Genomic DNA, 13,798 nt, shown 5'->3' with positions numbered 1-13,798 from the left:
CATTTTACCTTGCTGTACTGCTGATTTTGTCCTCTGTCACGCACTTCATGTGAATAAAAATGTGTTCATGGTTCATCGATCTGGATTATCTTGATTCACAAATACTACTGAAGGTGGGCCAGTGTCCCTGATGGGGTACTCCATACGAGGAGCATAGAAGATACTGTGTAGGGAGATGTGCCAGGCTGGCGGTGTTCCTATTGTATCAGGGCCAGAACTGTCGGGACTGTTACCATTGTTGCCGGGGGAAGGACTTTCTGACTGGAAAAGACCTTTGGACTCGACTGTAGGGGGCGGGTCTGAGATAAAATTGACAGAGTGCGGGAGAACGGGGCTTTTGGCGGCAAGACAGCGTGTGCGACAGGAGAAGGTTGACTCCCTCTCAGAAGACCTACGCTAGCATTCAAGCCCGCTTTCCGTTTTGCATTCCTCTGCGCATACAGACTGTGTAGTTCCAGAGACCACTACTCCTGTCATCCCTGACCTGACAAGTACAAACTAATCCACACCACTGACCGTTTTGGGCCCGTGACACAGGACTCAACAGACAGTGCATGCTGAAGCCGTTAGCGTAACGGCGGCCTCCACTCCGGGACTGAGCTCACCAACTGCGGGGCGCAGATTACTACTCGAGGAGTACCTTGTTCCAGGACCACAAGACTACGCGTGAGGAGACCGGGATACTTCGCTTCCGTTCAGAGACGGTGCTTCACTTTTCTCCGGGACCAGTTCGGGAACTTCGCGCGTCACCTGCGACGCCACCATGGGATCTTCCAGCCTCCGCCGTCCGGGAATCACAGACTGATAAGTTAACCCTTACTATTACTCTATAGTGGTATATTCCTTGTAAATCTTTATTACCTCTCCCTGCTTGGAGTATTCACTGCTATTGCTATTCCTTATAAAAATACCCGTTAACTCTTGCTCTGTCTCCTGCTCGTCACTGCATCCCGCGTTCCTGATAGTATCTTACAACTACATAGAGCAGCCCTGCTATTAGAGGAGATGCTTTAAATGGAAGATAGCCTTAATCTGTTTTGAGAATGAGGTCTCATCATGGGTGATCATCTCTACTCATTTGTATGCGCCCCATTCATGAGATAGATGTTGATCCAATAGCCTATGGATATGCCATAAATGTTTGAGATGGGGACACACCTTTAGCCATGTATGTTCATTAGTCATACATGTCATATTTGATGTTAATATGTTTCTTATACCGCCATGATGCACATGTCTTTTCCATCTACCTCTATATATCTCTCTGCCAATTGTTAGTTTTCCGTTCATACATTCACTGTCATTCCGAGATAATTGCTGTCTGTTTGTAACCGCTACGTGCTGAGGGGACATTTTTACACTAATTAATGCAATTTGCAAATACTAGTCTAATGACTTGTTTGAATGGCCGTACAGACATAAGCGTAATTACAGCCACGTTAGAATGCACTTTGTTCAAGTAAACTGATCATTTGGCGTTGGGAATGTCTTGACTCGTGATACTTTTTTTTTTTTACAGCGAATGCAAGCGCATCGACTAAATGAACATCTGTGTTTTACTTACTCATTTTGCTATTTAAGTGGAAGACGATTGTAGCATAATACAGAATCCTCTGGAAATAAGGAAAGATGAGACCTCATCTATATAACTGTGACCTATTAGAATAATTCTAGATTATTGCTCCTTGCCTTGATCTGACATAATATATGCTAATATATGTATTTCTAATTGCTAGCGTTTGGAAATGTATATAGAGCAACAACTAATTCAGAAGCCTCACCCTGTGTTTCGTGTCTTATTATACCTTGCTTTGTTAATAATTAGCTAATTAGGTTTCTTAATTCCATCATAAAATAAAAAAATAGCTGCAGTCACTATGCATTTGACAGAACTGCACTGTTTCACTATGTAAGTGGCATCACGGTGGCTCAGTGGTTAGCACTACAGCCTTGCAGCACTATGGTCCTGGGTTCAAATTCCATCAAGGACAACATCTGCAAGGAGTTTGTATGTTCCCCCTAGTTTGTGTGGAGCTTCTCCGCTTTATATATATACTGTTAGGGAATCTAGATTGTGAGCCCCAATGGGGACAGTGATGATAATGTCTGTAAAGCACTGTGGAATCAATGGGACTATATAGTTGAGTAAAATAAGGAAACTGGTCACGTCTGTTTGGTGAGGATTCCAGGTGTCGCACCCCCCCCCAATATGGTGTTGATGCCTTATCCTAAGTATTAAAGTATCAATATTTAGTTTTGATAAAATCCCTGTTTTTTTCTGCTGCAGATCGAGCAGTTCTCTGAATGCTGAGCTCTGTATAACCCCGCACACACCACTGATTGGCAGATTTCTATGCATAAGTAGATAAGTAGAAAGCTGCCAATCAGATTTGGGGACGTGGTTATACAGAGCTCATGAGAATGGAAGACTACCTGGCAGCAGGTTTACTAGTCCTCTGAGGATAATCTCCTGTTGAGATAAAATACAGCAAGCAGCACAGTAAGTGACACATCACTGGAATCAGGGTCTCTGCCTCTACATCATGCTGTTTTTTGGATGGCAAAATCCTGGTAACAGATTCCCTTAAATTTATACACATCCAACGGCCTGCGGTCATCACCTCGGGGAGCTTAATAGCTGGCTGCATACAGATTTATTAGAGTATAGTGTGTAAACTCTATGCAGTCATCCAATGTAATGTCCCATTTCTTAGTTATGCTGGATTTTTGAAAATTTGAGGAACGACTGATATGGAATTCATTACACCCCTGATAGAGTTCGCCGCTCAGCTTCTGTAGAGTCCTAATCTGCAGACTGCATCTGTTATATACTATTGTGATACTGTATTTAACCATTTTCATATTTTTTTTCCAGTTCTTCGCCTCTCTCCCAGTTTTTACATCAGATAGTATGTCCTACTATCAAATCTTCAGTGACCAGGACGGCTATAAACATATCCATTATGTCAATGACACCATGGTAGGTGACACTGCCTATAACCATTCCCAGAATTCATACCACTCAATGACAGGGCATCGGTCAGCCCAAACATCCTCCATTCTGGAGAAACTAAAGTTTAACAAAATATGTTAATTAGGGTGCTTAGCGCACCCTTGGTGGGACCAAACAGCACAGTGCAATGCTCCGCCCTCTGGTTGTTCATGACCCCGCCTCCTTTATTGGTGATTGACAGTGCTGGTTGTCTGAGCTTTTTCTGTGGATACTGATCACTTTATGCAAGTCAGTGCTGTCAATCACCAGTAAACAAGGCAGGGGCATGCAAAACTAATGGGAGAACTGTGCACTGAGCCTCTTGGCCACACCTAGGGTGCACTAAGCACCATAATAAGCTTACAGTTTCTGCATAATGGAGGGAATGATTAGAAGAATAAAAGTACATTTTTTATATGAGTCTATATCTTACAAGGCTATGTACTTAGTTTATATTCTCAGTTTATTTTGCTATATTCTTTACTTTGATATTATTTTTTGGATTAAAACATTTCCATGATTAATATAACATTGCAGTGAGATTTCCTACTTTCCTATCTACTCTTACTTCATAGTTTCCTTTTATTCCTTGTTAGGCTAATGCAGTCCAAATCACGAAAGGACGCTGGGAAGCGGTTTACATACTATATGTTACAGACAAAGCTATGTAAGTGCGTGATTATTTCTTCTATGGGTCACTTGATTCATCTCTATTAGTGATAAGTAGTGTTGAGCATTCCGATACCGCAAGTATCGGGTATCGGCCGATACTTGCTGTATCGGAATTCCGATACCGGCTTCCGATATTTTTTCAATATCGGAATTCGGCATCGGAATCGGAAGTTCAAAGTTGATTGACGGCCTGACGTCATCATGATGCGCGGTGTGTGCGCATCATGATGCGCCGTCATTTCGGGCCTTCCGGGGGTCTCTGCCGGCCTGCCGGGGGGCTGTGTGGACTGCCCGGGGTCGGTACCGGCCTGCCGGGGGGCTGTGCCGGCCTGCCGGTGGTCTGTGCACCCTGTGGGGGTCTGTACCGGCCTGCCGGGGGGCTGTGCCGGCCTGCCGGTGGTCTGTGCACCCTGTGGGGGTCTGTACCGGCCTGCCGGGGGGCTGTGCCGGCCTGCCGGGGGGCTGTGCTGATGTCCAGGGGTCTGTGCAAGCATCGTCCGATGGGACTACAAGTCCCATCTGGCGATGCCTGCTACCATGACAGTGATTGACACATTAGCCAATGATGGGACAGTAGTAGTCCCATCATCTGGCTAATGTGTTAAATGTTAAAAAAAAAAAAAAAAAAATACTACATACATACTACATACATACTACATGCATGCTACATACATACTACATACATACTACATACATACCACATATATACTACATACATACTACATACATAACACATATATGCTACATACATACTACATACATACTACATACATACTACATACATACTACATATATACTACATGCATGCTACATACATACTACATGCATGCTACATGCATGCTACATACATACTACATGCTACATACATACCACATACATACTACATACATACTACATACATGCTACATACATACTACATATATACTACATGCATGCTACATACATACTACATATATACTACATGCATGCTACATACATACTGCATGCTACATGCATGCTACATACATACTACATACATACTACATGCTACATACATACCACATATATACTACATACATACAATACATTCATACAATACATACATAGACATACAGTACATATAACATAGAGTAACATACTTACCAATACTTGTCACATTGTTCCCCGAAGCCATTGTCTTTTCCGGAATAAATATTAACATAACAAACCACAAAAATACTCACCCACGATCCGAAGCAGTCCACGAGTGTGTCCCACGACGATCTCGGGTAGAGAACTGCAGCATCAGATGATGCTGCCGTTCTCTACGGGCTGCAGGAATCCAATGACGGAAGGTAGGTATCCTTCTGCACTGTATTCCTCCGCCACTTAAAAAAAAAAAAAAAGAGTCCCTAGTCTCACTTTATGCCATTGCTGCGTGGGAATTTCCCACACAGCAATGGCATAAAGTGAGACTAGGGACTTTTTTTTTTTTTAAGTGGCGGAGGAATACAGTGCGGAAGGATACCTACCTTCCATCATTGGATTCCTGCAGCCCGTAGAGAACGGCAGCATCATCTGATGCTGCAGTTCTCTACCCAAGATCGTCGTGGGACACACTCGTGGACTGCTTCGGATCGTGGGTGAGTATTTTTGTGGTTTGTTATGTTAATATTTATTCCGGAAAAGACAATGGCTTCGGGGAACAATGTGACAAGTATTGGTAAGTATGTTACTCTATGTTATATGTACTGTATGTCTATGTATGTATTGTATGAATGTATTGTATGTATGTAGTATATATGTGGTATGTATGTAGCATGTAGTATGTATGTAGTATGTATGTAGCATGCATGTAGCATGCAGTATGTATGTAGCATGAATGTAGTATATATGTAGTATGTATGTAGCATGTAGTATGTATGTAGTATGTATGTGGTATGTATGTAGCATGTAGTATGTATGTAGCATGCATGTAGCATGCATGTAGTATGTATGTAGCATGCATGTAGTATGTATGTAGTATGTATGTAGCATGCATGTAGTATGTATGTAGTATGTATGTAGTATGTATGTGGTATGTATGTAGCATGTAGTATGTATGTAGCATGCATGTAGCATGTATGTAGCATGCATATAGCATGCATGTAGTATGTATGTAGTATGTATGTAGCATGCAGTATGTATGTAGCATGCATGTAGCATGCATGTAGTATGTATGTAGTATGTATGTAGTATGTATGTAGCATGCAGTATGTATGTAGTATGTATGTAGCATGCAGTATGTATGTAGCATGTATGTAGTATGTATGTAGTATATATGTAGTATGTATGTAGCATGTAGTATGTATGTAGCATGTAGTATGTATGTAGCATGCATGTAGTATATATGTAGTATGTATGTAGCATGTAGTATGTATGTAGTATGTATGTGGTATGTATGTAGCATGTAGTATGTATGTAGCATGCATGTAGCATGCATGTAGTATGTATGTAGCATGCATGTAGTATGTATGTAGTATGTATGTAGCATGCATGTAGTATGTATGTAGTATGTATGTAGTATGTATGTGGTATGTATGTAGCATGTAGTATGTATGTAGCATGCATGTAGCATGTATGTAGCATGCATATAGCATGCATGTAGTATGTATGTAGTATGTATGTAGTATGTATGTAGCATGCAGTATGTATGTAGCATGCATGTAGCATGCATGTAGTATGTATGTAGTATGTATGTAGCATGCAGTATGTATGTAGTATGTATGTAGCATGCAGTATGTATGTAGCATGTATGTAGTATATATGTAGTATGTATGTAGCATGTAGTATGTATGTAGCATGTAGTATGTATGTAGCATGCATGTAGTATATATGTAGTATGTATGTAGCATGTAGTATGTATGTAGTATGTATGTAGCATGCATGTAGTATGTATGTAGTATTTTTTTTTTTTTTTTTAACATTTAACACATTAGCCGGATGATGGGACTACTACTGTCCCATCATTGGCTAATGTGTCAATCACTGTCATGGTAGCAGGCATCGCCCGATGGGACTTGTAGTCCCATCGGACGATGCCTGCACAGACCCCCGAAGCCTGCACAGACCACCGGCAGGCCGGCACAGCCCCCCGGCAGGCCGGCACAGCCCCCCGGAGCCTGCACAGACCACCGGCAGGCCGGCACAGCCCCCCGGCAGGCCGGCACAGCCCACCGGAGCCTGCACAGACCACCGGCAGGCCGGCACAGACCACCGGAGCCTGCACAGACCCCCTGGCAGGCCGGCACAGCCCCCCGAAAGGCCCGTACAGACCCCAGAGAGGCTGTACAAGGCAAAAACAGGGTTTTTCTTATTCCGATACCGGAAGTCCCATAGACTTGAATGGGACTTCCGGTATCGGAATCGGCGATACCGATACTTTTTTTAAAGATCGGCCGATCCATTCCGATCCGATACTTTGAAGTATCGGACGGTATTGCTCAACTCTAGTGATAAGTGAACGTGCTGGGATAAGACATTATCTCAGGTGTTATCCAAGTGTCTCGGGTGTGCTCGTATATTATGTTCGAGTCCCTGCGGCTGCATGATTTGCGGCTGATAGACAGTCTGAACACAGGCGGGGATTGCCTGTTTGTTAGGAAACCCCCACATGTGTTCAGGCTGTGTGCCCACATTGCGATTTTTAAGCGTTTTTGCCACTTTTTTTCCGCAGCGGAAAATCTTAAAAAACGCTAACAAAACGTGATTCCGCGGTTGCTGTGCCCATGCTGCAGATTTTACCGCTGCAGAATCGCATCACGGTAAAATCCGCAGCATGTCCATTAATTTTGCAGAATTTCGGCGATTCCGCAGCCATAGGATTGCATTGAAACACTCACTTTACACATGACCACCATGTGCAAAGTAAGCGGATCATGTGCAGATGGTACCCAGGTCCTGGAGGAGAGGAGACTGTCCTCAATGCCCTGGGTACCATAATCCTGTAAAAAATAGAATTAAAATAAATAGTGATATACTCACCCTCTGATGGCCCCCGGAGCTCTCCCGCCACTCAGCCACGCTGTCAGCATCTTCTTGTCCTAGGGAAGCATTGCGCGAATCACCTGAGATGACGTCGCGGTCTCGCGAGCGTGACTTCACAAAGGTCCTTCACGCAAAGCATCCCTGGGAGCGGAACGTACCGGGAGCACCGCTAAGGACATCGGGGGCCGTCAGAAGGTGAGAATAGCCATATTTTTTATTTTTGAAATTATTTTTAACATCCTATCTTTTACTAGTGATGCTGCATAAGCAGTATCAATAGTAAAAAGTTGGTTACACTTGTCAAGCACTATGCTTGACAAGTGTGACCAACCTGTCAATCACCTTTCCAAGCGATGCTACAAATCGCTTGGAAAGCGCAAGCGTTCTGCAAGCTAAAAACGCTTGTGTTATGTGGGAAAACGCATGCGAAATCTGCATGCATTTTACCCGCGGCAGGGACTCGTGGAAATGGTTCGGACATTTCCGCAGGTTATGTGCCCACGTTGCAGAAATGCTAACAGTCACAAATCATAATTTTCATTGACTATCTAATGATATGAAATATTTAGTAATCCAACCTTTATCTGATCCTTGTTGATAGTAGATTTATGGAATCTTATTGTAGCTACAGAAAATATAATATTACTGTCATGGAGACTTTGCCTGCTCCCTGGCATTGTACTTAGCATAATAACAAGTTTGTTTGTCTTACAGATATTACACGAGTAATGAATTTGAAGGATTTCCAGGAAGGAGAAATGTTTATCGGTAATATCTTTTCCAGTGTTGGGATTTTATACCCACGATTTGCTGGATTACAAAAAGGCAACTTTGTTATTTACTGTACCTTATATTAAAAATCTTCTTCATTCTCAAAAATGGAGAGATTTTTAATTAAATATTGTGCAGCTTGTTGACTAGTTTAGCAGCCACGTTACAACCTCACAGTGTCCAGTTACCTAGATAAATCTGCGCTTTAGAGACTGTTCATGGTGCACTGAAGCTTGCCAGATCCATCCGTCCATCCGTATAGCTTCATTGTTCCTATGTGCTTTTTCCATACTGCCCCCACTAACAGCACAGGAGAGTGCACAGTTCAGACCAGGGGAAATGGAAATTTGAAGGAGCACCCTGCGACAGACAAAGCAAGAAGCTCCGGGTCGGAAGAAGTGCACTCCTGGAGATAGAACATTGGAAAAACCCTTTAACCCTCCGTCAGGAACAATATTCGCACTAACTCGTAATGGAACAATGTGCCTGTCAAGCGCAGGCTAGAAAAATGCCTAGAATATCTAATTTTCTCAATTTCAGTGATCTAAAAGTGATCAGAGACCTTCATAGGGATGTAATAAAAGAGACTACACATTATCAGGTGCAAAACAAACCAACATAAAAGTAATAACTTTGATATACACAAATTTCAAAACTCCTGAGAAGTACACTTTAATTTGTAAGAAAATCTGCCTTATTTATATGAAATATCCACAAACCTTTCTCTATCCATTCATAAAACAAGCTAAATAAACAATAGTAATGACTAAAAACATTACATACCAACCTTATAAAGTGTGATGTGTTCGGGACCAATGAGCCTGAGAAGCCAGCACAGCTATATCTTCCTTCCTGAAGCTCTGCAGACCAACTGTGGTATCAGGTTTCACACAGCAGCTAGAGCCAGGAGACTATCTAGAGGGAGGGGGTTTCCTGAAAATCTGGTGAGAAGGGAGAAATGAAAGTAGAAGAGCTGCGCCTGTCAGATCCATTGTTCCTGACGGAGGGTTAAATGGGGTTGTCTAGGACTTTATATTGATTCCTTATCCTCTGGATAGGTCGACAATGTCTGATCTGTGGGAAGCGACATCCGGCACTACCGCCAATCAGCTGTTCCTGGTGTCGACAGTGGTTGAAACTGCTCAGTAACAGAACTGCACTGCTCTGACGACTGTATAGTGGCCACGGCCAGGTACTGCACATCCGCACCCTATCCATGGGAGCGGCCACTATTCCATCAACGGAGCTGTATGGTGCAGCTCTATAAATGAGCAATCCGGGAACAGCTGATCAACGAGGGCGCCCAGTGTCACACTCCCACCGATCAGACATTGATGACTTATCCTTAAAGATAGGCCATCAACGTTACGGTCAACCCCGTATGGGAGTATTTTTAAAAGGTTTTTTGTTTTTTTTTCTAAATCAGACAATGGATTTTAAGAACGTATAAATTTATAACAATTCAGTACAAAAGTGTAAATTTCATTGCAGAATCTCACTCGAAGGCAATCGTCGAGAAAAGCAATGTCTTACGTGCACTTTAAGGAAGGAGCGATGCCAATATTATTATGCCAAATTGAGCACCAATGCTAAGTACTACTCCCTGAGCTGTTATGGTGAGAGCCTGGAACCGTCCCCTATAATACGTGACATTGAAAATAATTCTATCAGAAAAATAAAGACGTCATGTTTTATGTTACAGGTCCGGGTCTTCCCATACATACAATTCACGATGGTACTACTGATAAAGGTATTAGTATTACATGCCTTTATTAAGATCACTGATTAGTTTTGGAATCAGTAGAGTTTGTTTTATTATCTCTATTTTTGTGAAAAAAACATATTAATTGTTATATTTCATGCAGAAATCCAGATACTACAGGACAACCAAAAACTGGAATCCAATCTTCTCGCAGTACAGATGCCAACGGAGAAAATCGGGAACATTAAGCAGAATGGAATGAGTATGAGCTCCTTAAAAATAAGGATAGAAAACCTCTACTGTATACACATGCTGATGTATTTACTTTCTGTACTGACCACTAGGTGGTACTATAGGCTGAAGTAATTATTAAAGGGGTTGTCCAGGTTTGGCAAGAAAGGCTGCAGTCACTCTATATATTTTTTAATATAGTAGATGTTTGTGAACATTTTTCCACCTCCTTATATGCTGTAAAGACATGTCAGAAAGCGGCACTGGACTGGGACTCTATGATTAAATAAAACAAGGCGCTGTTGCTCTATTCTGTGCAGTTTTTTTGTTCATTAGCTGATTATTTTGGTACATCTACCATCTTTTAAAGGGTTTTCCACATAAGAGTAATTTATCATTATTCATAGGATAGGTGATTTTGAGAAGTTTTAACAGAATAGTGTCACAAAGCCAATTTGAATATTTCCCAGAGGAGCATTGCGGCTTAAAAGTCTTGGCATGCCAGGCTTGACATGTCACTCTCCACAAGGAGAAATGTTACCCCTTGGATCCTGGTCAGACGCCTCTCACCCAGCCAAATGAGATCTCACACTTTGCACTGATGAGGGGCAGTACCTTGAAACACAGTGTCTGCAAATTGAGATTTTGGTTTTGGCTTTTATCCTAAGTTATGTGACAAGATTCGATATTGACTTTTAAGATTGCTACTTCCTTTAGATGGCGCTAGGGTTCTAGTCCTCGTCCTCTCCAAAGAGACAATTTGCAAAGTAGGACGTATCGCATACCAAACCAGCTTTACACCACTACATCTTCTCCTCACTGCACCACTGGATCGTGACCTGAGTTTTAGCAATCAGTATGATCTCACTGGCAGGCCGCTGGTGATTAGATGTCCCATCTAAGGGCGTTTTCACATGCAAGAGGGTACCTGATTTTAGCTATTGTCCTGGAACTCAGAGACACAGTCTTAGGGTTAATACTCTGTGAATGAGATGTAAATTTAATGCCAATAATGGAAACCAAATCACTTTTTTTTGCATATTTAAATATGACTTATTTGTGTCTGAGCTCTTAAAGGGGTTTTTCCACAAATTGAAAAATAAATTTAAAATCGCAGTAGTAATTACAATAATGTCTTTAACCATACAAATACTAATAACTCTACTCTACAATTTAATGTTTACCACTTTTAGCCTCTTCACTCGCTCCTTTGTAGTTTTGGTCTCTTCACTACCTGTCAGTGGGCAGCAGATTCTCCCATGTGACTAGGATGATATAGACTTTCTCACGAGTATATTGCAGTTAGTTTCTGCTAACTCCTCATCTATCTATCTAACTATCTATCTATCTATTTATCTATCTATCTATCTATCATCTATCTATCTCATATTTATATATGTGTAGTTCCCTTTCTAATCTTTTTCTATCAATTCAAAGAAACTTTATTGGCGGGACTAAATACACATTAGTTTTGCCAAAGCAAGTGTACATTAGGGAATAGGGACTGTGGGCATGATGGGTGGGTGCACATCCAGAGTGGGGGCTATGAAAGTCAATGGCATATCATAGTTGTCTGTCTCCACCACTCTCTCTTTTTTCCCCCCAGCAGAATAAATGTTTTCTCTTCCTCTTTCATGGAGCTGAAATTCAATTTACAAAGAAGAGAGAAGATATAGGCCACACATTGGGGATCACCCAACATAGGATTTAGCAAAAATTGTAACAATCTTTATTCAGACACACAAACCAAAACACCCAATCTTAAAAACATTAAAATTGGTCACACATGTGACATGAAAATCTAGGCTCAAAATAGAGCCAAACCCTCATGGCTCCACATTCCACATGAAATAACTCAATAGAGAACCAAAATTACAAATCAGAGGTGGAGCGGAGCCTGAGCGTCCTGAGACCCCTCAGGGGTCTCAGGATGCTCAGGCTCCGCTCCACCTCTGATTTGTAATTTTTATACAACTAATTTAAAGCTGAGCTCAGTATTCTTTGCAGGCAGCTATTGTTAGCCTGTGCTATCTAATTTCAGCATGCCTGATTAATCGTGACAATTTGAGTTACTCTTAGGGAAGTATGCATACCCTTTTAGGATTTTGCTAATATCATTGTATTAGGGGGCTACTCAAGCCGGATATTGTTTTTGGGCTTGTTAGCACGTTTTTTACAGGCGTATTATATTCTCTGCTACATGGTTCAAATCAATTTTATTTGTATGCACAATACATGCTGTCTTAGTGCTGTTTAACTCATTTGTGATCATTTGTATTTATGGTATGTGCATTTATTCGTTCTTATGAACTAGTCTTTATACAAAGCCTTTATATTGTGGTATGCTATCTATATACACATTTGGTTCTCTATTGAGTTATTTCATGTGGAATGTGGAGCCATGAGGGTTTGGCTCTATTTTGAGCCTAGATTTTCATGTCACATGTGTGACCAATTTTAATGTTTTTAATGATTGGGTGTTTTGGTTTGTGTGTCTGAATAAAGATTGTTACAATTTTTGCTAAATCCTATGTTGGGTGATCCCCAATGTGTGGCCTATATCTTCTCTCTTCTTTATAAATTGGCATCAATCTTCTATAGGTCTGGTTGGATCCCCTTTTATATGTCAGTTGTGCCTCCTTGTGTGTAATTTATATGGAGTTGAAATTCGGGAAGAGCTCGGAGAGTCTCCTGAAGTCAGTGTAGGTGTACGGTATTCTTCCGTTCCTGTAAGAGTGCAGTTGTTTAGCACAAATGATGAGTGCTGTTCCGATCTTAGTTTTCTTCTCTGGAGCACCGTCATGTTGGTTTTCTTTCGGTTGATCAGTAGTGCCTATGTGGAGCTGAAGTTCTTCAAGATTTTTAGGTTGTCTTGGAGGCCTTTCTCGTTTGGTGATAGTAGCAACCAGTAGGTCATCTGCATACAGCAAGAATTTTACCTGGGCTTCATGGAGTGTGAGAACTAGTGCTAAGGAAGACTCCTGACTGGTGACCATCTCATGATGTAAATGTTTAAGAGTGTTGGACTTAAGGCCCTTTTACATTTAGCGATGCACCAGCGATCCGACCAGCGATCCGACCCGGTCAGGATCACTGGCGCATCGCTAAATGATCGCTAGTGAGCTTCCACACAGGAAGATCTCACAGCGATGCAGCAGCGACGCAGCGGACGATACTTACCTTTCACACACAGCGATCCAGACCTCCTCCCGCCCGCCTCCACGCGTCACTCGTCTCACACAGCAGGAAGCCCAGCAGGAAGCAGACGACGAGAAATGGAGCCGCCCGATCTCGCGCGATCAGCGACAGACAGCGGGGGAGCCGGTCGGAGGTAAGTATCATACATAGCGATATCGCTAGCAATATCACTATAACGTCACAAAATCAGTGACGTTTTAGCGATATTGCTAGCGATATCGCTATGTGTAAAACCCCCTTTAGGCTGC

At 42.0% G+C, this 13,798-nt stretch overlaps 1 protein-coding gene across 1 annotated transcript in view; it reads left to right on the top strand.

Moving 5' to 3' along the window:
• The window catches only part of LOC141049358 (prolyl endopeptidase FAP-like), a 146,288-nt gene that overhangs the window by 84,096 nt on the left and 48,394 nt on the right, over window positions 1–13,798 (top strand). Inside the window, exons 13-18 of the mRNA XM_073545738.1 lie at window positions 2,876–2,980; window positions 3,589–3,659; window positions 8,363–8,416; window positions 9,911–10,035; window positions 10,122–10,169; window positions 10,285–10,383. Of these exons, the coding sequence (XP_073401839.1) occupies window positions 2,876–2,980; window positions 3,589–3,659; window positions 8,363–8,416; window positions 9,911–10,035; window positions 10,122–10,169; window positions 10,285–10,383 (502 nt within the window). The remainder of the gene's footprint in view (window positions 1–2,875; window positions 2,981–3,588; window positions 3,660–8,362; window positions 8,417–9,910; window positions 10,036–10,121; window positions 10,170–10,284; window positions 10,384–13,798) is intronic.

Source organism: Dendrobates tinctorius, unplaced genomic scaffold (genome assembly GCF_039654945.1).
Source record: "Dendrobates tinctorius isolate UK_male_01 unplaced genomic scaffold, ASM3965494v1 ptg000143l, whole genome shotgun sequence".
In the NCBI taxonomy this organism is placed as follows: Eukaryota; Metazoa; Chordata; class Amphibia; order Anura; family Dendrobatidae; genus Dendrobates; species Dendrobates tinctorius.
This window is presented reverse-complemented; position numbering and strand designations above follow the sequence as displayed.